Here is a 26926-nt window from a genome sequence, read left to right on the forward strand (position 1 = left end):
GAATGAATGCCGAAAATGGCGTATTCTCTGTGGACAAACTGGCCGAGCGCGTGGCTGCCCGAGCCCAAGCCGAGTATAGTGCTCTATATGCGGGCAAGCGAAGAGGACCGAAGGGGCTGGAAGTCTGGACATATTCGAGAACCGGAGAAGGGAGCGGGGGGACTCCGGATTGCGCTCTATAGGCGGGCATGCCTTTATCAGCCGGCCACCATGGTGTGCCACAAGCTGCCAGTCGTTAGCCGAGTGGCCTTTTCGGTGGACAGGGAGCAACAAAATGCAAGCCACCTCCTTATTAAAACGTTTGCCATCATCCCAGTATTTGACATAACATAAAATACATAGCTTACTCACTTGATCATCTGTCCAATGGTCTCTAAATTGTCAGACTTGTTTTGCTCATTCTTCGCGGTGAACAGAATTTTTTGGAAATCCAAAAAGCCTCACACCACTCTCCCAGGTGCAGCAACAAAAGCCTGCAGCACACTGGGTTGGCATGACGCAAAATATAAACAAATGAATCCGCAAAAACAGCTAAATCCTCAGTCGTTCTGCATACTGTAGTAATGGATGTATTGTGAAAATGATTAGTCCGCTAATGTCCCATTCATTTTGTTCCTCAATCCAGACTCTAGCCGGAAATCACTCATTTTCATGGCGCGGGATTCAAAAAATTATATACTATATAATACGTATATTTCTCGCTTCCACACACATCCAAGCGGTCCATTTCATTCAGGAACATAAAATACAACGTGCAATAGGAAATAAACATGCTTTTTTGTTTTAGAGGCACTTTAATGTCATTTAATGTTTCACTAAATGTCATTTGCATGTTTTTTTTTTTTTTTTACTTCCCATCATTGGCGGATGGATGGATGGATGGATGGATGGATGGATGGATGGATGGATGGATGGATGGATGGATGGATGGATGGATGGATGGATGGATGGATGGATGGTAGAACTGCGAATCTTTGGGCACCTAACGATTACGATTCAGAGGCTCCGATTCGATTATAAAATGATTATTGATGCACCCCCCCTCCTTTTTTTTTTTTTTTTTTTAAATTAAATGTTTTGTACATTAGTTCCAAAATTGTTCAAAAATCCTCTCAGGCTAAACCAAACTACTATTTCAGTATCAAGTTAACATATAGCAGTAAACAAATATACAAAAATAACAGTAAATAAAAAACTCCAGTCCCCATTCTGTAACAGCAGCTTTAAACTACATTCAATTACTTTAATGTTGTGAATCAACTGTTAAAGTTGTTAAAATTGCTGCCGTTATTCCATAATTTCCCTTTTGTCTACTTTCGACACGTGAAAGTTTTAAAACTATATTAAAGATAGATTCAAGTCAATATTTTAGGAGTATTTTAGATAAAAAGTTAATTAGGTTTGCTTGGAAGGTTCGCTACAACAGCCTTGCAGGGAAGTGTACTGCTTTAAGATGGCGGCCGTTTACTAACGGCCGCATCTAGCTTTTTGTAGATGTGCTGCTCATGCTACCGAATCAATGGTGCATCTAGTCCTATATAAATGATATCTACCATTACATTATGTGGATGACGTACTTTGTAGCAGCTTTTCGGCAGCAGTCAGGTATGTTGTTGTGTTTTTTTATCTCGTGGCATCAGTTGAGCTAGAGCCGTGAGTTGAGCATTGACATTACCCGAGGGGCCGGGTAATGAGAAGCATGATGTTTAGCTACTCTCGCTGCGTTCTTCCTCGTTGCACCCCGAAGACCGCGCGGGGCGCTGAGTGTGTTGTACTTCCGCTTTACTTGGCATATTTCAATAATCGGACTTTGGATGTTTGTGAATCGTTCTCGAATCTTCCACGGCCAAATCGCGAATTATCTAAGAATCGGAAAATTTGCACACCTCTAATGGATGGATGGATGGATGGATATAGGCAGACAGACAGGCCAATTTTGTTATTTTGCCATCACAGAAGTCTAAAAAGAGCAAACAAATGTAATTTTACAGCACGAAAATGCCATACTTATTATCAAATGGCCCCAAAGCTTTTAAAAGCTTTTGAAACATTTGAGGATGTGGATCCATTATTATAAAAACAGTATATATGGTAATTTGGAATCAAAAAGGCTGGCCAAGGCCGCCCCTTTTTTTCTGTTTTTTTTTCCCCGTGGGTCCTAATGCTTAGACGCTTGCTGCATCTTTTGAGGTTTTAGTGGCTTTAGTGGCTTTTTAATGGTGTTAATGGTCTGAAATGCGATCCCAGGGAGACAAGTCATCACGGGCCGTCTCTCCAGTGTCGTGCCTGTACAAGTGGGAGTCAGACACACAAATGGTGCACTGAAAATGTGTGCGTGTAATGGTGATGAGAGTTGGGAGTGAGCAGGAAATGTCCTTTTCTTTGGGTTCCAATAGCTCTTTCCTCCATTCTACATTACACATGCGCATCGTCATTTACATCACTCTCCACACACGCACACACTGGCCGTATCTAGCCATTTACAAACCGGCAGACGCTCCCAATGGCCACAATATCATGGCAATGACGACCTATTAAATGCTAAGTGCTAGCATGGGCGGGCAGGCGGGCCTGCCTGAGAGCATCCAATCTCAGAGGGGGGAACATTGCGAGTCCCTTAATGATCAAAGGCATCAATGATAAATGAACACCTATCAATACGAGAGCAGAGAAGAGGGAAAAGGCCAGGGGAAGATGCTGATTGGTAGGGCGCTGCTATGGAGCTCGGGGGGGAAAGCGTTAAGTGGTTTGGAGAATAAAACCATCGACTGTCTTAACAGAGACAGCAACCGTCCAAATGATTACGTAAACAAACAGCTTGTTGTCCATTTGTCGTTTGGAATGTTGAGCGCAAATCAGGTGCCAGGTTACTGTAACATCATTAAATTCTCAGTTAGTTGTCTTATGTACAATATAAACCCTTTTTAAGATTGTTCTCCGGCAAGTGTTGTGAATTGATGTATTTGTCTTTTCCTTCCTGCACAGTCCAACTGTAATGAACAAGATTTGATCATCTTTGAAGTCAATTGTTAAAACAGCAATTTTGAGTTTGTTCACATTAATTTAGAATCTTTTTTTCTGTGTGGTATTACCTGAGACAATCCTGCAAAATCCTTAAAGGGTCAGACTACACCTATATCGAGTTAGACCGTAGGGTTTCCGCTAGGATTTTTTGAAGCTGTGGTGGGCTACATTGAAGTCGAACAGCCCCACATTTTGTGCCGCGGCGAAATTGCTTCATATCATGACTAATAAAGATTTTTTTAACAACATTTATTTTTTTCAAAGAAGAACCATAACAAAGATCCATTTGAAATATTTCATTAGCCAGGCTAATGAAATATTTTGAAACGTGACAGTATACAATCACAATGGAGTATTGGGGCCAAATAAATAATTAAATAAAATGACTACGAGTTTAAATTTGCTACGAAGGGAAAAAAAGTATTATTACGTATAAGTAATGTAGCTGTAAACCGCTACGCACTTAACGTACATGTACCTTAGCTGGGAGTTACGACGAAGCATTAGCATAAATCATTCTATGGATTAGGAGTGGGAACCTCAGGGCACCTCACGATACGATACGATTTGCGATGCAAGGCTCACGATAACGATTATCTCACGACATCACGATACAGTGATTATTGATATATTGGTCAGAAATTTGATACATGATATTCTACGATCCAACTGAAACCAAAAAAAAAAAAAAAAAGATATTTCAAAATAGAAAAATACTGTTTAAGTCATTTATTAAGTATGTAAGTTTTCCATTTTTTAGACCTCTGCTCTAATGAAGGAAAATATTGTTTAAAGGGAACCTCGGACTTAAAAGACTTGATTTGATTTTTCTCTTTTACTAAAATGTTGTTTAAACACATAAATTGTTGCCATGGATTTAAAAATATATAATATTTAGTACATGTTTTGACCTACAGAGGGCGCCATGTTTTATGCATGCAATGGACACTCGGGGTGATGATGTAGTTTGTCACTGTCACTAGACAAACACTACCGGTATTCTGCAATTCCTTCTACGCGACGAGATGTCCAACACATGTGCACATCAGTTAAAAGCGGCGAGTACTGACTATTTGTGTTTTTATTGAGTTTTTTATTACCTTTTCATTGCCTCAAAATACTTTTTGCATGTGTTTCCCTGTCATACTTTTAAGCATTGTGTTTGCTAGTGGCAGCTTTAAAGCAGATTGTTGATCTGTTGACCACATTAGTCACGTAGGGTATTTAAACCCCCCTACTTGATATTACTACATTTAAGTATTTTCTTAAGGGATTTTTAGTATGTTCTGTCTGTATGCATCTAAACAAAACAAGCAGACAGTGCACGGTAGTACTTTGGGTGTCAAATTCGTTTCAGAACAAATGGAAGAACACCAGTTTTGGCATACTCTCGTCTCGTCTCATCCAGTCTTGACTGTTCATTTTGATTTTGCCGCTCGTTTTGTGAAATATCGACAGTACTGTCATGCTAGTTAATGTTCCTCTCAGGTTCAATTTGAAAGGGTTGAACATAAGCCTGTCGCAATATGCAATAATTCCATTTATCGCACGGTAAATAAAAATGAATTTTTCCGCTGCGATTTATCGCCGTGCGGCTGACGTGCTGTTAAAAGTTTGGCTTCCTTGTTACCAACTACGCAAAATTCATTTTAGTTCTGTTTTTAGTTTAGTGCAGTTTTAGTTTAGTGCAGTTTAAGTTGAATGCAGGTGGAGAAAAAAAAGGTGATGCTTACCATTGAAATGAAGAAGTGGATGATAGCAAAATATAAGCATGGTGTATGCATCCATGAACTGCGTCGTAGAATGCCGATCTCGGCCGGCGGTCCCCCTCCGTTCGCCAGTCTTTATAAGTTAAGGTGGCAGTTCTTATTATGGTAACACCGCCTAAGAAATCGCCAGCTTCGTCAGGTTTCAAATAATTTATTCCATCAACTCGCCCAGTGTCCACTGCTGTTGACGCCAGGATCGAAACAGAAAGTAAGATAGCGCTCTCCTGCTCACCGTCAGCCCCGCGGTGCGTTCAGGTACAGCAAAAAAAGTCCGCCACATTAGAAGCCTATTCATTACATTATTACAGGTACTATACTGTATTATTGTTATTATTACTATTATTATATTATTGTTATTCTGATTTTTATTCATATTTTATTTGTTTTGCTCTTTGTAATTGATATTTGCAAGAATAACAGCAGTAGTTATTAAGGGTGTATTGTGGGTTTTTGGGCTGTGGAACGAATTATTGGAATTATAATGTATTCTTATGGGAAAATCCTGCTCGACATACGACCATTTCGACTTACAAACAAGCTCCTGGAACGAATTAACTTCGTATGTAGAGGTACCACTGTATTACACATGGAACGCCATAGCAGAAGCTATGAGGGGAAACGTTTTCATTTGCCTAGATGCTTAAATTATTAAGTGGAATTTTATTTTTCTTAAAAAACACATTTAATTTCTTCTGTGTTTCTGTGCAGTATTAATATTGTTGTCTTTTACTTAAAAGAGGCATGGTCTATTTAGTTGTGATTTCCTAAAAAGTATTTTTGTATTTAAGAGTAAACATTTATTGCGTTTAAATGGATGTACATGATCTATTAATATATACTGTATTCTCGAAGTGATATTGTATTTTTCTTTCTTTTTTTTTTTTTTTTTATTGGGGGGGTGCAATAATATCGCATATCGCAATAATTTATGAAATAAATTATCGCACACTAAAATTTGTTATCGCGACAGGCCTAGTTGAACAGATGACATGCTTTCGTCACTAGAGTCATACTCGGAAGCCCGGCAGCGTAACGCAGTGACGTCACCGCCCTGCGACGTCAACAACAATGGCGACCTACTAGTTAAACTAATTTTACAAATTGTATAAAAACTAAAACATCAAGATGGGTTTTAATATCAAATTATTTTAACTCATAATAATGTTTATCTTTTAAGAACTAGAAGTCTTTCTATCTGTGGATCCCTTTAAAAAAAAACAAATAATTAAATCACACTCTGCAGCATTTTTTAATGTTGTAACCGTAGTCCCGTACACATAAACACTGACTTGAACACAGGTGCATGGAACAAAGGGTGTTAATGTCGTCTCGAGGAATGGTGGGGAATCTGGGATATTCTCATTTGATAGGCTACAATAATATTGGCATTGATAAAATGTCTGCGCCCATGTCAGGCAGCCAGTTCCCAGAAATACTGGATTTTTGTTCATGTTTTCCTCCACTACTACACATCAGAGAAATGAAATTCTATGTTTTTGTTTCATTCTATAAATGAGATTCTTTCCACTGGGATGCACATGATATAGGTGTAGCGATAGACCGATATGGGTTTTTCAGGACCGATACCGATTAGTCGTAGTTAGAGGGGCCGATAACCGATTTTTGGAGCCGATATTGATTTTTAGTGAAAGTGGAAAAATTGGAGCAAAAAAAATTAATAATGCAAACACTGAACATCATTGAAATGCCTAAACATTATTGTATTGAATCACACAAAAAGAAAAGCATGACTAATAATAGGGGGTGTCATGGTTCAGTGATAGAGTAGTCGTTCCCCAACGCTGAGGTTGTGTGTTACATTCTCCCCCCTGATGACTTTATCTAAGTATCCCTGAGCAAGATACTAAACCCCATGTTGCTCCTGGTGCTGCATCACCAGTAGGTAGAATAGCATATAGTGTGAAGCGCTTTGAGGGCCTTAAAAAGGTGGAAAGGTGGAAATGCAAGTGTAAGGTGGAAATGCAAGTGTAACTCCATTTACCATTACCATTTAACCAAGCAGAGGAAGGGGTGAATCCTAGTTCAGGAGACAGCAGGCAGAAGAAAAAGGCGCGGCTGCATCTGAGCCGAAATAACCCAGTTTTAATTTTTTTTTTTTTTTTTCATATTGGCCGGTCGGGTTAAATAAAAAGGCCAATACCGATATACAGAGATACCTCTACATACGAAGTAAATAGTCGAAGAATACATTATAACTCCATTAATTCGTTTCACAGCCCAAAAAACTACACTAAATCCTACACCTTCAGCACTGTTAAATTTGTTTTAAAGATTTAAAGCTTTAAAGAAATTACGGGTGCCATTCATCATGATCTCTCCAAGAGATATCAGTGGTTGTGGTTTGTTTCCTCTATATGTGCAGGTACACAATTTGCAGTAGATTTATATTTTACTGCAATGTTGCACAGAAAATGTGTCACTGTTTAACCCCTTCAGACCAAAGCATACTGCTGAAGGACATTACACGTTCGTGTCTCCAAACCAATAAATACGCTGAATTTAGTTGCTATTGCCACTTCTGGGAGATGATTGGATGAATTGTTACCCATCGAAATCAAATCATGAGGATTGGCCAAACCAAACGCAACTTCAAAAAGGATAATGTAAAGTGCTCATTTCTCATTAAAACACATTATATTAACATTAAAAACCAATAAAAGCATGAAATATCCCCGACCAAAAAATTGCACTTTGTTTTGGTATTTGAGAAGAGTAAAAATCAGCCCAGACATTTTTATTTTTTGCCCAGCAGAAAAAAATGCGGGTCTGAAGGGGTTAAATACTTTGAAAATTTTTTTTTTTTTTTTTCACGTGAAAGTCATTTTTATGACATGCTCTCTGTCTCTTTAAGGACAGATAATACCTTATACTGAATACTTGCTGTTTTTTCATGTTCAATATAATAGTTTTCATTGGAACACACTTGTGCCCACTTTAACTTAACGGTATATATTATATACTTTGATCACATCTGCTCTCTTTACAAACAATCAACTCACTGTTCTGTCTTCTCAATGTCATTTCTAACCTGACTACTTTCGGCTGCGTCCCGATGAGGTCAGTCTCCAGATCCAACAGATACTGGTGGTTGTGCAGCCCCGTCATCCTCTTCAGCCTTAGCAGGGCCACACAGAACTGAGCTCCCATCTCCTCCAGCTCCTTGGTGCCAATCTGAAAACCCTGCATACATACAGATGAATGACAAAATTGAGCACGCATAAAGATAACGTGACACAATTACCCACAGCGGACCTACATATAGGATAATTTGGCCCTGTTGCTCAATGCTTTATTGACCAACCTGAGGAATGGCTTTGTCTTCAATACTGTATTTCTGATAGAGGAAGTGCATGTTGCTATGCATTATTGTATGAGTTGTAGAAGTCTCCATAGAGAAGTAGTTGCACACTGTCTCACACAGTCAAACACAAATTCCAGGGAGCTTTTTGTTCCTTCTTTACAAGAAGGCCAAAGCTGGGCCACATTCGTGTGCTCCTTCACATTTGGACAAACGCTTTCACACACTAAACAATGGAAGGGGGCTTTTCAATGTCAAAAACTTCTATCACAAGAGATCGTCTGTTGTCGATGGCATGCTGCTGAGGAAAGCTAGAGATGGGGGGAAAAAAGGACTGCAGCACCATCTGGTGGACACTTCACTTTGAGTCTGAGGAGATGCGACCGAAAAATGAATGGCTTGTAACAGGAAGACTTTTGTTTTTTTTATTTTTAAAAAAAATGTAATTAAGGTCTTTTTATGTTCATGAAGTATTACATGTTTATGATTTATGGCTTTATTCACACACAATCACAAATATAGGTAACACACTGTTCAATCCCATGAACTTCATTCCACTTCTCAAATATTACGGTGTTCATTTGCTATAATATTAATTGAACTGAAATTTTTGTTCTAAACAATCAGTGATTTACATCTTGAAAATTATCAGGAGTGCCCAAACATTTGCATACCACTGTATGATAATATTATGACACTTTCATAATATAAATTCAAATAAAGTGTTACCAAAACACATTTCTTGTCACATTACATATTTGTCCTAAAATTACAACTTCATCTTCATTAAATGTCTTTAGTTTTTCTCATAAAGCTATGATCTCATCATGTGACTCTTTTCTTGTAGTTTAAAAGGGACATTTGTCCTTCATTTCTGGCTTTATTCATATACGTTTGCAACTTAATTCTCATAATTTACATCACCTTACAATATGGCTTTATTTATTTGAAATACTTTACAACTTTATAGCTGCTATTACAGCTTTTTTTTTTTTTTTTAACTTCTCGCAGCCATAAATTTCTAAGTCAAATATTTGCTAAAAACAGTCATTTTTATCAGTAAGAACATTAAATATCTTTTGTTTGTCATGTATTTGTGTATATTTGTAATTAATTGTATTGTATTTGTGTTTAACACATCATTCAAACTTGGAATTGAGGTTGAATTGTCTGCCTCGTAATTTTTGTAAAATTGTATATAATTCTAATTTAACAACACCTTTTATCTTATTAGTGCATGTTTAGATAGCTTACTCATCTCTTTAGATAAAATAGATTATGAATTATCAATTCAGTCACCTATTCATTAAAGCTGTTTTTATAAATCAAATTTTTGTCCTATCATATGAATTCATTGGCCATAAAATTACATTATTTTTTTTTTTCCCTCGACAATGTTAGTTTCATTCATCCGGGATTATCAACTTCAGTCACTGTAAAATTTCAACTGTGTTTGCTTTTTCTCACATAACTCCTTCGTGGAAAAGAAACAAACCATTCATTTAATAAAGCAAGCAACAAGTACTTTAGCAACAGGAGGGCCTGAGTTGTTACCTTATATTTGCCCTGGTCACATCCACAGACAGTGCTCTCCATGGTGTAGCTGCGCTGCACGCCGATCTCCCGCCAAACAACCACACGCGCAGTTGACTCTTTGGAGCGCTCAACCACAAAACTACAGCTGGCCATGCTGAAGGCTGGCGCGATCTGGGAGAGGATCTTTGGAAGGGCCTGAAGACATCGGGGATAGTGTGGAGTAAGCTTGAGAACGATAAACCGATACGACCGGATATCCGGTTTTACAGGTGAGAGATACAGCTGTATCGATAGTAAACTTACAATTCGACAGTAATTAGCCATTAAATATTCAATGAACCGATAGAAGAGATAGAATTCGGTTATTGCGAGCACAAGAATCGGCTTCTCATGCCTAGTTCAATGCATTGCTTAATATGATAATTTAGCTTTTTCTTCACATGCTGCGCTTGTGTCATTCACCACACAGTGCACTTAGCTTGAGACCGCACGCATATAATATGGACAAGCACCACTCACAGTCGTGGTTGCCTCAACTTCCCATGCATTTCGGCAGAACCTCTACTAGTCGCCGTCATTACCCGATCGTCACAGGCGTGTCATAACAACGCGAGAGCTAACAAAACCACTGCAACGCACGCTCCGTAGCGTTTTCTTCACAGCCCAAAACGAAACTTGTAGTGGCAACGAAGCAACATGCTAAAACAATGGACAGTTTGAGCACCGACGCCAGTGACGTGCAGCGTTTGAATTTCAACGCACCCAGGAAAACAAAAGTCGGACTTTGAAGTGATGAAGGGAGCCAGATCTGTTCGCATGGGACAGAGCTAGTGTAAAGTGTGGAGCGGTACAGAGATCGTAAGTTTTTAACCCTGAAAAATAACCCACTACAATGGTGGAAAGGGCAGCACGACCCTCTGGATATTTTGTTTCTGTCAGGGATACGCGGGAAGGCAGGTGGTGTGGACCCAAATGCAGGGAAACAAAAGGCAGGTGGCGGTGAACTCAAAAAAAACGTTTTAACAATAACTAACAAAAGCACAAAGTACAACCAAAAGTAGTGGGGATCAAAAATGCAAGGTTCTAACAAAACTTACTTTATCGGAGGGATTAATACACGAGGGCTTCAACAGGACTTCGAAATTGACATTGACATAGACAATGACGCAACAAGGAGTGAAAAGAAACTGGGAGCTTATATACACACACACAGACAAGTGGTAACGACACAACGAGGAACAGGTGAGCACAGGAGGATGCAGATTGGAGGATACAATAGGAGGCACAACAGGTGAAATCAATGGGCAATCACAGGGACAAGTCACACTAGGAGAAAACCAACACAAAACCTAACAGTTTCCACGAAACGCAGTCTACTTAAACATGAACATGTGGTTTAGTTGATCTTCCTCAAGAAAAATCTGCCCTTCAAAAAAGATATGGACAGTGATAAGGAATAAAAAGATGTGGAAGCACAGGCATAAGTGAATGACTTTGCTGTGTATAAAGTTAAAGTAATGATTATTGACCCGTCTGTCTAAAATGCTATGTTTTTATTCCCCCAATCATACCAGTCGTAAAGCATAATTTATTATTTATTTATGATAACACTAGCAATTCTTTTTTTTTTCTAGAGCTGCTGCATATAATTTTTTTTGTGTGTGTAAGATGTTTACGTTGAAAGTGTGCACTTAAATTACTTACCTCTTGTGTTAAAAACACCAGGAAATACAGTAATTGAATTACTGCACTTTATTGTTGTCTGTCACTGGAGTTTTATTTTATTATCAATCCCATCCAACAAAATGACGGTCATATAGAAAGCCTTTTTTTTTTTTTTCCATAAAAAACAACATAGGTATGAAATTTTGTTGTTTAATTTTGCTATTAGAAATGGGGTCTTTTTTATATGTTTAAAACACTGTACGAACACACACAACAAATGTTTACCATCGTATCGTTTTCACTCTGTATCGAATCGTATCATTCTTAAACTGTATCGAATCGCTCGGCCTTAAAAATGTATTGTTTTTTAATCGAATCGTAACCTGTGTATCTAGATACATATCGAATCGGCTTCATGTCAGATATTCCCAAACCTAGTGAGGAGTACACTACTGTGTGTGCTTGAGGAGAGTTTATGCATGTGTGTTGGGGTGTTAGTGCATAGGTGTGTGTGTACGTGCGCACCCTGTATGCGAGGTCCTCTTGTAGATCACTGGATGCGGCATTGATGTTTGACTGCCATATTGTTTCCTTTACACTACAGCCATACATAAAGACATTCTTCTTTCTGGAATGACCATGGTAGTCACAGAAAACCTGAAAATATGCACATACAGTTAAGAAAATAAGTATTTGAACACCCTGTTATTTTGCAAGTTCTCCCACTTAGAAATCATGGAGGGGTCTGAAAATTTCATCTTAAGTGCACGTCCACTGTGAGAGCAATAATCTAAAATATCGAGAAATCACAATTTATGTTTTTTTAACGATTTATTTGTGTGATACTGCTTTAAATAAGTATTTGAACGCCTCAGAAAATGAATGTTAATATTTGGTACAGTTGCCTTTTGTTTGTAATTACATTTTAATTACAATTACATGTAATTAATTACACATAATTAATTACATTCCTATAGCTCTGACTGCTCTGACGGAAGGAGGTTGTTCCCCAAAATTTCACAATACAGGGCCCCCAGTTATACTCTCTTTAAAACAGTCCACTCGTCCTGTCCCAAAGCCCCCAAAGCATGATGCTACAAACCCCATGCTTTACAGTAGAGAAGGTGTTCTTGGGATAGCACTCATCATTCTTCTTCCTCCTAGCACGGTTAGTGGACCAAAAAGTTCTATTTTGTTCTTATCTGACCACAAAACTTGCTCCCATGACTCCTCTGCATCATCCAAATGGTCATAGGCAAACTTAAGACGGCCCTTGACACGTGCTGATTTAAGCAGGGAAACCTTCCATGCCATGCATGATTTCAAACCATGACGTCTTAGTGTATTACCAACAGTAACCTTGGAAACGGTGATCCCAGCTCTTTTCAGGTCATTGACCAACTCCTGTCGTGTAGTTCCGGGCTGATTCTTCACCTGTTTTAGGATCAATGAGACCCCAAGAGGATATCTTACATGGGGCTACACTCCGATTGAGATTGACTGTCATGTTTAGCTTCTTCCATTTTCTAATGATTGCTCCAACAGTGGACCTTTTTTCGCCAAGCTCCTTAGCCCTTTCTAGCTTTGTGGAGGTGAAAAATTTTGCCCCTGGTGTCTTTGGAGAGCACTTTGGTCTTGACCATGTTACATGTTTGAGTCTTACTGATTGTATGGGGTGGACAGGTGTCTTTATGCTGCCATCGACCTTAACCAGTTGCATCTGATGCAGGATAATACATAATACATGGACTGGAGGTGGACTTTTAATAGGCAGACTAACAGGTCTTTCAGGGTCAGAATTCTAGCTGATAGACAGGTGTACAAATACTTATTTGCGGCTGTATCACACAAATAAATTGTTTTAAAAATCATTCATTGTGATTTCTGGATTTTTCTTTTTAGATTATCTCTCTCACAGTGGACATGCACCTCAATGAACATTTCAGACTCCTCTATGATTTGAAGTGGAAGAACTTAGAAAAATAAGAAGGTGTTCAAATTAGGGCTGTCAAACGAATACAATTTTTAATCAAATTAATTACAGCTTAAAAATTAATTAATCGTAATTAATCGCAATTCAAACCATCTATAAAATATGCCATATTTTTCTGTAAATTATTGTCGGAATGTAAAGTTAAGACATAAGATGGATATATACATTCAACACAAGATGGATATATACATTCAACATACGTACATAAGGACTGTATTTGTTTATTATAACAATAAATCAACAAGATGGCATTAACATTATTAACATTCTGTTAAAGTGATCCATGGATAGAAAGACTTGTAGTTCTTAAAAGATAAATGTTAGTACAAGTTATAGAAATGTTATATTAAAACCTCTCTTAATGTTTTCGTTTTAATAAAATTTGTAAAATTTTCAATCAAAAAATAAACTAGTAGTCCGCCATTGTTGATGTCAATAATTACACAATGCTCATAGGTGCTGAAACCTATAAAATCAGTCGTACCCAAGCGCCAGCAGAGGGCGAAAAAACTCCAAAAAACACAAGTAACAAGTGGACATTGCACTGTGCTGTCATTTTAATCTGTTTGAGCGGGGCATGTGCATTAATTGCGTCAAATATTTTAACGTGATTAATTTAAAAAATCAATTACCGCCCGTTAAGGCGATAATTTTGACAGCCCTAGTTCAAATGCTTATTTTCTTCACTGTAGGAAGAAAACTTGCAACTCAGAACAAAGCTGATTTGCATTAAGAACAGAATGAGTTACAAAGCCTGATCATAGAATGAATTCAACTGTTGAGTCAAGTTAGCACTTTGCTCATCTATCAACACAAAAGAAGTACTGCATCTGTCCCGATGGTCAAAGTATTTTAAGTCTTTTCTAGAGGAACTATCATTTTTGTCCAGGCTTGATTCGCAGGTCTGTCTGTATTGATCTGTATTTTTACTTTTTTCAGACTCATGTTATTTTGTTTGGTAGTCTGCTGACAGATTTTTCAAATGTAAAACATATGCCTTGGCGAGCTGAAGTTTGGGAAACACTGCACTAAATAATATTACGCATTGAAATTACAAAACGTGTTACCAGTGGTGCTCGTTGAATGTGTGCGAGGTATTGCAGCAGGCCCTTGGTGTGGTAGATGGTTGGGTGCAGCTCGGGGTTGGGAAGCTGCCATTGGCGATTCAAATCTTCCCCGCTCAGAGAACAACGATGACTACAGCAAGACAAATGCACTTTTAAGTCGAAGCCCTCATTTTGTACACTATCGCACTCACTTTCCGTTGATGACACCGTCAGGGTTCAGCATGGGCACAATCTTGAAGATGTAAGCCTCTCTCAGCGTGGTCGCCAACAGGCTGGTGCCCATCAGGAACTCCAGTGTGCCTTTCATCACCCAGCTGGCATTGGTTTCCCCAGGGTGCACTCTGGCTGACAGAAAGATCAATGGACGATTTCCTGCACAAAGGAAAGATCCATAGTTATTTATTACTTGGGTTGTCCCGATTACATAGGTTTAGTTTTACCGCTTCCTAAACTAGGTCATGTCAAAATGACTTGATTGGAAATCCCTATTTATTACTCAAATTATCCGCTCTTAATAGTTAATAATAACTTAATAATTAAATAGTCGCTCTTTTGGCACAAATAAAGTCTTTGTACTGAGGAAATAAATGTTTGCCTTTTATGTGAGTAAAGACATACAGTGGTACCTCTACATACGATCGCTTCGACACACGAACTTTTCGACATCCGACGTAAAATTTGACTCGCCATTTGTTTCTACATCCGACGACATGCTCGAAATACGACGACAATGGCAGCACCGCAGACGAATGCACGGAGGATTTTCTTGTGTGACAAATCAACACAGGTTTCAGAAAAGGTTGGTACAGGTGGTGAAACAAGGAAAAAGTTGATGCTTACCTTCGAAATGAAGATGCAAATGACAGAAAAATATGAGCGTGGGGTGGGCATCCGTGAAATGGCTCAACAATACATCTCCACGGTCCTCCTCCGACCATCGTTCGCCAGTCTTTATAAATTAAGCTGACAATTCTTATTGTCTCCAAAGAAATCGCCAGCTTCGCCACGTTTTCATCATTTCTTTCACAACTTATTCAACACAAAACGCCTGCTGTCTGCCGCAATTGATGGTGTTTTCAAGAGAACATTCAAAGTGAAAGTGAAACTCAAGCTCACCGGTCCGTCTCTGGCACGTGAGCCCCGCGGTGCGTTCAGGTACACAAAAAAACGTCCGCCTTATTAGAACCCGATTCGTTACACTATTACTGGAATTATTATTATTCTTTTTATTACATTATTCCAATTTTGATTTATAATTTATTTGTTTTGCTACGTGTAATTGCCATTTGTAATAGCACCAGCAGTATTTTTTAAGGATTTAGTGCAGGTTTTTGGGCTGTGGAACGAATTAATGGAATTATAATGTATTCCTATGGGAAAATCCTGCTCGACATACGACCATTTCGACTTACAAACAAGGTCCTGGAACGGATTAACTTCGTATGTAGAGGTACCACTGTACTTTTAAAAGAAAATTATGAGCTAAATAGTCCTAGCTGCATGGGAAAAAAATTGTAATTCAATGTTAATGAAGTAATACATTTAAGACAAATAAATATGCGACATGACAAGAGTAAAGAATTAATAGGAACAAAGTTGAAAATCAACAAAATTGTCATTTAATAACACCTAGAAGAAAATGAGGATAACTTTAAAGCGACACGAGGTCACCTTTCAGTTTTGGTTTATTTTAGCGACACCGGTGGACAAAAGCGGTAGTGTTTGGCCTTAAAGTGCATGTGACACGAAAAAGCATGTTTATTTCATAATTCACGCGGTATTTTATGCTCCTGAATGATATGGACCGCTTGGATTATTTTAATATGTAGGTGGCTTGCATTTTGTGGGTGACATGCATGCGGGGCGGCTATTTTTCGGCACAACACTGGCGGCTTGTCGCACATCCATCCGCCGGGAGAGCACTATATTCGGCTAACTGTGCTCATGTGCCCGGTGTTCTGTCAAATTTTTCCGACCGAGTTAAAAATAGCCGCGAATACAGTGATTACAAAGTAAATACTACAAACTTTCTTTAAATTAAGGACTACTTACGTTTGATCATTGATAGGCAGGTAAAAAGCTCTCCTCATGCACATTAGCTGCACGTTAGCTGCACAACAACTGCAGCCACCCTCCTCCGGGGAACGAGCTGTAAATTGTTCTCCGGCGAAGACAATCGACAACCCAGTCGTCATGTCAAAACATCCGAGCTAGTTATGTGTGATTTTCCACTTCGAAGACTTTGAAACATCACTCGGTTCTGGTTAGCATGTCAGCCAGCTTTCACGCCTCTTGGTTTGTTTACATTCTCCAAAGCAGGGGAAGGGAAATGACATATGTCCGATTTAGGTGTCATAAAATATTGTTCGGGAAGTGCGACAGTAAAGGTGAAGTCGACAGTTTTGACCATTATGGAGTAATTTTGCCATGTTGTCCTGAATAAGTGCATTTTTATTATTTCATATTCCATTTAGCACAAGACTGTTATTTGTCATGACCATGCCATTTATTTAGCAATTGGGGAAAATACTTGGATAAAAAGAATATCCTGTAAAAATATTGAAGTGAAGAGACTGAAACAATGACATTTTGCAGCTCTCTTCGTCGCATTTTCCTCGTTGTGAGTAGTTCCCCCGCGACGGGCTGACTGGTCCTTCTCAAGCCATTTATTTAGCTATTGGGGAAAAATACTTGGATAAAAAGAATATCCTGTAAAAATATTGGAGTAGAGAGACTGAAACAATGAAATTTAAAAGACTAATTTCTCGTCATCTGCGCTTTGCTAAATTGTTGTATATAGTCAAATAGTCTCAAAATATGATTCTAATTCACATAATAATGCTATTTAAGACTTTTTTTTTTCTCCTGTCGTATGCTCTTTAAGGAAGACCATGAGGACTAGCACACACCCGCACAGTGTCATAAAATCATATCCTAGTCGCCTGCAGATGGATTGAACGACATTTCTGTTTCCAGCGGCTGTGTGAAGGATGAACTGTAATAAGGTAATGAATCCACTTGTGGCTAAACAATAGCATATGAGTGTTAGCAACCTTGTGGCTTAGTGTGGCTAATCCCCCGTCCCAACCGCGTCAACACCCACTTACCAGGTCGCCTGCAGATGTATTAAACGACATTTCTGTTTTCAGCAGCTGTGTGAAGGATGAATAAAAAAAGGTAATGAATTCAGTTGTGGCTAAACAATAGCATATGACGGTTAGCAACCTTGTGGCTTAGTGAAGCTAACACTAGGGTTGGGCATCGTTTGAATTTAACGGTTCCGACTCAGATTCCACGTTCCGATTCCAGTTCCAAACAATTCTCGATTCCGATTCTTTTAAAAGGCAGGGTTTAAAAAATTGCATAGTTTATATTACTTTCATAACTTCTTGATTATTTTTTAAATTATATGAACTTTCAATTAACTATGAATTTCTCACAGAGATATTTTTAACTTATATATAAATATCAGTCTTTGAACTTGAATATGATGAAGTTTCTTTCCACAGGAGTGCACTTTCACAAAGATATTTATTTTTCAAAGGCTCACGGAGAGAACATTTACACATATTCTTTTGCCTATGTTTTGTATGCTGCAGGCATTTTTACATGTTATTGAGCACCCACTAATGGGCTAACCTGGTGCAGAATATCAAACAAACAAACAAAAAAACAACTTGTAAAACCCAGTCTAGATTAACAGCAGGTAGAGTATAAAATCAGAAACAGTTTTTGTTGAGGAAAATGATCATATCTGCCTTCTCAGGCAGTAAGCGTGAGCGTTCTGGACAGTGTCTCCTGCAGTGAAGAACACACGGTCACTGGGTGTAGATTAAGCTTGAGCGCATAAATATGAAAAAGTGCAAAAAGGCACAAATATTACGTAGGAGTAAGGTAGCTGTTAGCCGCTACCCACTTTACATACATGTACTGTACCTTACCTACGACGAAGTATTAGTATAAATTAGGGCTGTCAAACGATTAAAAAATTTAATCAAGTTAATCACAGCTTAAAATTTAATAAATCGTAATTAATCGTAATTAATCGCAATTCAAACCATCTCTGAAAATATGCCATATTTTTCTGTAAATTATTGTTGGAATGGAAAGATAAGACACAAGACGGATGTATACATACGACATACTGTACATAAGTACTGTATTTGTGTATTATAACAATAAATCCACAAATGGCATTATTAACATTCTTTCTGTTAAAGCGATCCACGGATAGAAAGACTTGCAGTTCTTAAAAGATAAATGTTATAGTTACAAGTTATAGTAAATTTATATCAAAACCCCTCTTCATGTTTTCGTTTTAATAAAATTTGTAAAATTTTCAATCAAAAGTAGAGTTAATATTATAATAATAAGAATAAAAATAACAATAATAAGAATAGAGTGACTAAAGTCTGAGTAAGTTGCCAGTTCATGCCAGTTCACTTTGCATTGTTGTTTAACTGTGTGAGAATAGGGCCTCATTGCTACAGACTGAAGTGCTTTTCTTTTTGCGAACATTTTTTTTTTTTGAGAGATAGGAATATTATTTTTGTTGTGTTTTCACTAAATGATACTTATGTTTGTTGTGAAGGAGTTACCAAGGCTTATGCCAGTAAACGTCGCGGTCCAAAGAACGCCTGTGTCCACTCGCCTTTACAACATATATATCTCTGTACATATCTTACCCAAAATACAACAAGAGACACACAATTGCCACTAAAAGAAAGAAAACAGAAATATGCGTGGAGCACAAATAACACAATGTAACAGCATAAACGTCTCACAACTACTAATTCTCCCACTAGTAGAAGGGATAACATTAGTATGGAACAGCGCTGCCCCCAAGCGGCCGGTGGCATTCTCTTCACTCTTAATGTCCATAAACGGCGTCATTGTAATCTGTTTGAGGCCATGCGTGAGCAGGTCATTCAGGGCATGCGTTAATTGCGTCAAATATTTTAACGTGATTAATTTAAAAAATTAATTAACGCCCGTTAACGCGGTAATTTTGACAGCCCTAGTATAAATTCTTCTATTGATAATAATTTGATGTAGATGAGGCAAAATAATAAGGATTTCCTTATTTGTAAAACCGATTTTATAACAAAAGATGCTTTTAGGGTTTTACTGTTGATTTTAACAGAGGCGGCAACGCGCTACGTAAAGTACGTAGCTGACTACTGTAGCCCAACGTAATATGACTTATTTTCCTACTATTCCTTCCTTCCTTCCATTCATCCATCATCTCCCGCTTAATTCGGGGTTGGGTCGCGGGGGCAGCAGAGGAGAGACGTAATTTATTGTTTTACTTCCCTGATTCTGACTGGTTAGAAGACCGACGCAGCGTGTCAAATACGCGGCACCCAGCTATGCACTACTCAGCACTTGTATTTCATGAAGCCGGAGATGTTTAATCATATTGGTCGTGTAAGCATCTTTGCATGATATAGCTGTGTTGCAAATGTTGCACTGAGCTGACTCATCATTTTTCTTTGTGAAGTTAAGCCAAACTTTTGAGCACCACCGTAACATGTCCATGGTTGAAATCAAGTTGCAATGCACAAACACACGGTTCTTGTGGCTTTTTCTTCGTGGTGTTCCGCAGCAATTTTTTTTTCCAATCAGCGGTCAGGGCATCGAATCATGGAATTGAAATTTTAAAATTTGAACGGTTCCGGGAGCATCGGAGTGCTCGATGCACAACCCTAGCTAACACCACCACCCGGACTCATCGTTACGGCAGCGAGTGAAAGCCGGGCCAATGTTTATTCTTGAGTATCCTGGTAGCCTCCTTTTTTGTTGCCGTCTTTGCAGAATTTGCATTATAGCGTTCTCATCGTTGTATCAAATACTTGTTCTCCCCACTGTATGTCGTAAAGCAGTCAGCACATTTGTAGTTTTTATGTGTAGCAGGGTTCCAGCCACCCTCCTCAAAGTTAATTAGTGCCAGTGAAAGCATTACAGACCCCCTCAAGATATAAAAGAGGTGTCATCCAACAAGTTGTCAGTCTGCATATTATCACAAATGTTATGAAAATATTTTATATAGGTTGAAAAGTTACCTATTGTTGCTTCAAGGGAACAAAAGTTTCAATTTCAAACCATTACAGAAAATGTGCTAAAGTGAATAAAATTGTCTTTTTTTTTTTTTAATTACATTCATAAAATTACAAGACGAAACATCTTTAATTTTAGGCTAAATACAGTTGTAATACTACGACGTAAACGTCCTCATTTTATTTAGCCAAAAAGAAACCTAGAAAAAGGTTTGCGTGGCCAACTCACGAAATTGGCAGATGTGATCACTAGAGTTCGACTCTGGCATGGCGGTGATGGTGAGGAGCGGGCAGCTGTTTCCCCCCAGCGTCTCGCACAGGACGTCCTGTCTCAGGTAAATTCCAGGCGCCTTCATAGCCTCTAACTTTGACAAGTGCATCTGCAAATATAAAATGGAACAAAATTGCCTTATACACTCTGTAAAAATTCCACAAGCAAGAAGAAATCTGTCACAACGGTACCTTCAACGAGGAATACGTGTAAGGGTAGTGATAGGAAAAATAGCAGACGTCATCCTTGTGGCTGAAGATGGTGCTGAAAGTCATTGTGTAGTAGGATTTCCCTTTCTGACCACCAGTTGCGGTGGAACTCCTAGCAAAATGGTTCCTAGGGTCACAAAAAAAAAAAAGTCAAAATAAATGTCTAAAAAAACAAGCAAAAAAACGTATACATTTTCTCTTTTTTTTCTGCTATGAAAGAAGACTGAAAAACATTAGCGTCTTATATGTTGGATATGTTAAGAGTGTATACCACTCAAGTCGCAATTTTCGCAAAAATGAAGTCAGACTACAATTAAAACAAAAATGAAATTTAAAAAAACAAATGAATTTTAAGTGGGAAAGTTGTTATTTTACCAGAAAAGGCATGATTTAATGCCATTAAAGTTGCCAAGTGAATAGAATACAATTTTTAATTAATTAATTGTTAAAGCAACACTTGGTAACTTTTCAGTTTTGGTCGATTTTAGCGACGCCAGTGGACACAAGCGGTAGTGTTTTGCCTTAAGGAAGACTGCGTTTCCCATGAGGTCCAGCGCTTTTGGGGGAAGTGACATATCAGCACATTTGTAGTTTTTCTTGTGTGGCAGGGTTCCTTCCACCCTCCTCAAAGTTAATTAGTACCGGTGAAAGCGATACAGATCCCCTCAAGATATAAAAGAGGTGTCATTCAACTAGTTGTCAGTCGACATATATTATTATAAAGGTTAAAAAAATAACCTAGTGTTGCTTTAAAGAGTTATCATTGTAGGTGATCAAAGGAAAAGCTGTCGTAAATTTTGCCAGAAAAATAAAGGATGTTTCTTTTTGGTTATGAAGTTGTATATGAGGATGAAACAAGTTATATTTTCATGTAAATAGAATTGTAATGTTAAGGCAAATAAAGACTATCGCTTTGAGAAGTCAAGTAGTACAAGAGAAAAGTACATTTTACTAAAACAAAGTGGTAATCTAAGATCAAATTAGGTTAAAATGTCAGAAAAAAACAGTAAATTGTTCAATAAAACATGGACTATTAAAAATTGCAATTTGGGGGAGCAAATCTGTATGGAATTTTTGTCCAACAAGTCATATTATAACAAGGAGGTAAAACCTGTAATTTCAAATCAAATAGTTTTAATTTTACTTGTAATTCTAGTTACAGTGAGCCAAATAAGTATTTAGTCAACCACTAATTGTTCTCCCACTTGAAAATATTAGAGAGGCCTGTAATTGTCAACATGGGTAAACCTCAAACATGAGGTGTTTGATTTTTAAAGAATTTATTTGCAAATCGTGGTGGAAAATAAGTATTTGGTCAATACCAGAAGTTCATCTCAATACTTTGTTATGTACCCTTTGTTGGCAATAACGGAGGCCAAACGTTTTCTGTAACTCTTCACAAGCTTTTCACACAATGTTGCTGGTATTTTGGCCCATTCCTCCATGCAGATTTCCTCTAGAGCAGTGATGTTTTGGGGCTGTCGTTGGGCAACACGGACTTTCAACTTCCTCCACAGATTTTCAATGGGGTTGAGATCTGGAGACTGGCTAGGCCACTCCAGGACCTTGAAATGCTTCTTACGAAGCCACTCCTTTTTTTGCCCTGGCTGTGTGTTTGGGATCATCGTCATGCTGAAAGACCCAGCCACGTCTCATCTTCAATGCCCTTGCTAATGGAAGGTGATTTTCACTCAAAATCTCTCGATACATGGCCCCATTCATTCTATCCTTTACACCAGGGGTGTACAAAATTTTTGCAATGGGGGCCAGATTTTGTGAGGTAAAAATGTTTTACGTAGAACGATATATTTAAGCAAATTTTAGCAAGCTGTGGCGGGGCTCTTGCTCCCAAAAATGGCAACCGAAGCAGAATGATGTTTTTTTAAGTGTTTTATTAACGACGTTCCCAACAAATAACAAGCAGTGTTCTGTGACAAAGTGCAAAAGTGATTATTTACAAAAGTTAATCCAACATTCACCATATTTACAAAAACATTAATTGCATGACAAATAAAATAAAAAGGTCTGTTACCTGATCTGCACCACTGCGTGACTCCAAATGACTGAGGTAGGAAAGGTAGGTCTGTCCTTATATTTCTCCTGGCCCCTCCCCTTCAGCCAATTAACTCAAAAAGTTTAGTTTTCTGTTCAACAACTCCAGTTTGTTCAATATTAGCTTCACTATAAATTAAAGAAAAATACAATAAACTAAATACTGGTACTACCATACCGAAAAAACATTTGGAAAGAAAAATAAATTTACGATGGCCAAAAACTCAAGCCGTATTGAGACGTCACTCGCTGACGGCCCGCTCGCGATGTCATAAAACCAGGAAGTGAATCCGCGCTCTGTTTTGACAGTTCAGCACGTGAATGGAGGGTGACTACCTTTGGAAATGTTTGTTAAGAGTGAGTACGGCATAACGATGTTGTGGCGGCAGTCTAGTGTGCACCCCAGACCCCCGCGATGCCTTACAAGTTCAACAGGTACGGTGTGAATGTACGTGCGCACGTGTGTGTGAGTCAAAATGAGCAATATTGTGTCAAAATGAATACTATTGATAACGCCGAGTCCACCGTGTCTCACGCGTTATATTGCGGACGCCGAGTCTCCCCGGGATCTGACGGGGCTACTCCGTCACACCATCCACCTCCTCCCGAAGGTTGACAAAGTCTTGGCAACCTAGAGAGGTAGTCAGCTACCAAGTTCGATTTCCCAGACCGGTGTTTGACAGAGAACTGGAAGGGCTGCAGCGAGAGGTACCAGCGTGTCAACCGGCTGTTATGGTCTTTCATGGAGTTGATCCAAGTCAAGGCCCTATGGTCTGTCTCTAGATCAAACTCTCTCCCCAATAAATAATATTTTAGGCTCTCCAGAGCCCACTTGATGGCTAGTCCCTCCTTTTCCACCACTGAGTATCTGGCTTCACGCGGTAACAGTTTCCGGCTCAGGTACAGGATGGGTTGCTCAGCTCCAGGGTCACCTTGTGCAAGAACTGCTCCGAGGCCAACATCCGAAGCATCTACCTGGACCAAGAAGCGATTGTTAAAATCAGGACTGCGCAACACTGGAGATGAACAGAGGAGTGTTTTTAAGTTTTCAAAGGCAGTTTCACACTCCCTTGTCCACGTCACTGGATTCTTTTTGTCCTTTGTAGTCAGAGCAGTGAGTGGGGCAGCGATTGTGGCAAACTGTGGGACGAACCTGCGATACCATCCCGCAAGGCCAAGGAAGGATCGCACCTCCTTTTTCGTGCGAGGACGAGGACACCTCTGAATTGCTTCCACCTTGTCAATTTGGGGTCGTACCTCTCCTCCGCCCAGTTGATACCCCAGGTATCGGGTTTCCTGGCGTGCCCACTCACATTTGGATACATTTAAAGTCAGCCCCGCCTCCTTGATCTTCCCTAATACTACCCTCAGGTGTTTGAGATGTTCTTCCCATGTGCTACTGAAAATCACCACATCATCCAGGTAAGCTGCACTGAATGTTTCACAGCCTAGAAGAACTCTGTCCATGAGGCGTTGGAAGGTTGCTGGGGCGCCATGCAGGCCAAATGGCATTACTGTAAATTGATACAGGCCGGTAGGTGTTCGGAAAGCTGTATATGGTCGGCTGGAGGCTTCTAGCGGTACCTGCCAGTAGCCTTTACACAAGTCCAGGGTCGTAATGAAAGATGCTGAGCCAATGCGATCTAAAAGGTCATCTATTCTTGGCATAGGATAAGCATCAAAAGCAGAGATGGAATTCAGCTTTCGGAAATCAATGCAGATGCGCAAAGAACCGTCCTTCTTAAAGACAATAACGACCGGACTGCACCACTCTGATGTTGATGGCTCAATGACTCCCAGTGTCAGCATCGACTCCACCTCCTGCTTCAGCTGTTCTGTCAGTTGCTGGGGGATCCGGTATGGGCGTTGACGAATGGGGTTGGTGTCCTTCAACCGGATTCCATGCTGGGTTACGGTGGTCCTGCCAGGCTCCGCCCTGAAGATGGATGGTATTTCCTCGAAGATGTTCTGAAGGTCGGCAGCTTGGTCAACTGAGAGGTGAGCTATGTGAGGGTCAGATGGATCGTTGACTACAGGAACACCAGGATCTTCATCATCCACGTCCATTTTCCTCACTAAACAGGTGATGTCTGGATTTTCTGGAGAAGCCGCCTTCCATTCCTTCAGCAGGTTCACGTGGTAGGTCTGCTTGGTCTTTTTCTTGTCTGGCTGATGTATTTCGTAGGTGACTGGTCCCATTCGTCGCAGGATGGTGTAGGGGCCTTGCCATTTTGCCAATAACTTGCTGTTGGATGATGGAAGCAACAACAATACTTTCTGGCCCGGATGGAAGTCACGGTGTCTGGCTTGTTGGTCATACCATAGTTTTTGTTTCTTTTGCGCCTCTTTCAGGTTCTCTTCAGCCTCCTCGAGATAGTCGGACAGCCGATCCCTCATTTGCAGCACATACTGGACGATTCCCCTCTCACTGGCTTTGGACTCCATTGCCGCCCATGTTTTGCTCAGCAAGTCCAAGGGTCCCTGCACGTCCCATCCATACAATAGCTCGAAGGGAGAGAATCCAGTGGATGCCTGAGGTACCTCTCGGTAGGCGAATAAAAGGAATGGCAGCCATCTGTCCCAATCGCTACCGGTGTCGCCAACAAATTTCTGCAACATCCTCTTGAGCGTTTGGTTGAATCTCTCGACCAGGCCGTCTGTTTCCGGATGATAAGGTGTGGTGCGCAACGCTGTGATCCCTAACTGTTTATGAAATAATTGTAAGAGACGTGAAGTGAAATTGGTTCCCTGGTCAGTCAGGATTTCATCGGGGATCCCGACTCGGGAGAATAACTGAACGAGGCAATGGAGGACAGCTGGAGCAGTAATGGTACGTAATGGAAAGGCTTCGGGATATCTAGTGGCATAGTCACAGATTACGAGAATGTACTGATGGCCCCGAGCACTTCTGACCAACGGTCCAACAATGTCCATGGCAATTCGGCGAAATGGTGTGGATATTATCGGCAGTGGATGAAGGAGAGCCCTGTCAGATCTGCGAGGTGACGATGTTTTTTGGCAGGTCGGACATGTGGTGCAATATGTTTGTATGTCATTATACATGCCTGGCCAATAAAACCGAGCACTCACGCGCAAATATGTTTTGTGACGCCCAAGATGTCCAGCCCACGGGAGAGTGTGTGCAACGTGCATGACTATCTGCCGACAGGACGCAGGAATCACCAGACGTTTTTGAGTATCGTTAACAATGTATAATAAATCATTGATGAGAATAAACTGTTCTTTGCCCGTGGCACTAGAATTAGCAATAGCATTAGCATTCACGTTCTTAAAACAGTTTTGTAGGGTTTTATCCTGTCTTTGCAACTCTGAAATATTCTCGGGTATCTTCCACCCCTCCTCAATATTCAAGTCGCTAGCGTCTGAGCCACTTAGTTTAAGCTGCTTTTCGATTCGCCTCTGGCGTTTGGACTTTCTGGGCCCTTTGAGGCCTCCTTCACAGATGCTGTCATCTAAATTTGGTAAGGGCTCTAAGCCCATTTTTGTTTGAGACCGTGTTACAACCGGACAGAAACCATGGTTATTCAACCCATTCACTCCCCCTTTTTCATTTTTCAAAAGTTCTAACAGTACAGGGAAATCTGTACCAAGGACCAGGTCAACTGGTAAATTTTCCACTACTGCAACAGTCATCAAGTAAGATTGTCCATCAATTCTTACAGTCACTTCTGCTTTGGGATATGTATGACTATCACCATGAACACATACAATATCAGTTTTTTTGTTATAGTCTATACAGGTCAGTGGAACCAAGTTCTTTTTTACCAGTGAGGCAATACTCCCACTGTCCAGCAGTGTTGTCACTGGCTGGCCGTTTAAAGTCACAATTTTTAATACATGCTTGTTCGAATCCTGGTTAGTTAACCGTCTACCCTCTGCACGAGGCGCGTAACAGGCCCCAGTTAGCTTATCCCTTCGTACTGGGCACACAGAAGCTTTATGTC

General features: G+C 39.6%; 1 protein-coding gene across 4 annotated transcripts in view; it reads right to left on the bottom strand.

Moving 5' to 3' along the window:
* Positions 1-26926, bottom strand: part of agtpbp1 (ATP/GTP binding carboxypeptidase 1) — a 108878-nt gene that overhangs the window by 12846 nt on the left and 69106 nt on the right. For all 4 annotated transcript variants that reach the window (XM_057831987.1, XM_057831985.1, XM_057831986.1 and 1 more), the window contains exons 19-25: positions 20892-21036; positions 20659-20809; positions 14565-14745; positions 14374-14503; positions 11839-11970; positions 9667-9843; positions 7843-7994 (exon numbers count right to left, since the gene is read on the bottom strand). In XM_057831987.1, the coding sequence (XP_057687970.1) occupies positions 7843-7994; positions 9667-9843; positions 11839-11970; positions 14374-14503; positions 14565-14745; positions 20659-20809; positions 20892-21036 (1068 nt within the window). The remainder of the gene's footprint in view (positions 1-7842; positions 7995-9666; positions 9844-11838; positions 11971-14373; positions 14504-14564; positions 14746-20658; positions 20810-20891; positions 21037-26926) is intronic.

The sequence above is a fragment of the Corythoichthys intestinalis genome, chromosome 3, assembly GCF_030265065.1.
Source record: "Corythoichthys intestinalis isolate RoL2023-P3 chromosome 3, ASM3026506v1, whole genome shotgun sequence".
Taxonomy (NCBI): domain Eukaryota; kingdom Metazoa; phylum Chordata; class Actinopteri; order Syngnathiformes; family Syngnathidae; genus Corythoichthys; species Corythoichthys intestinalis.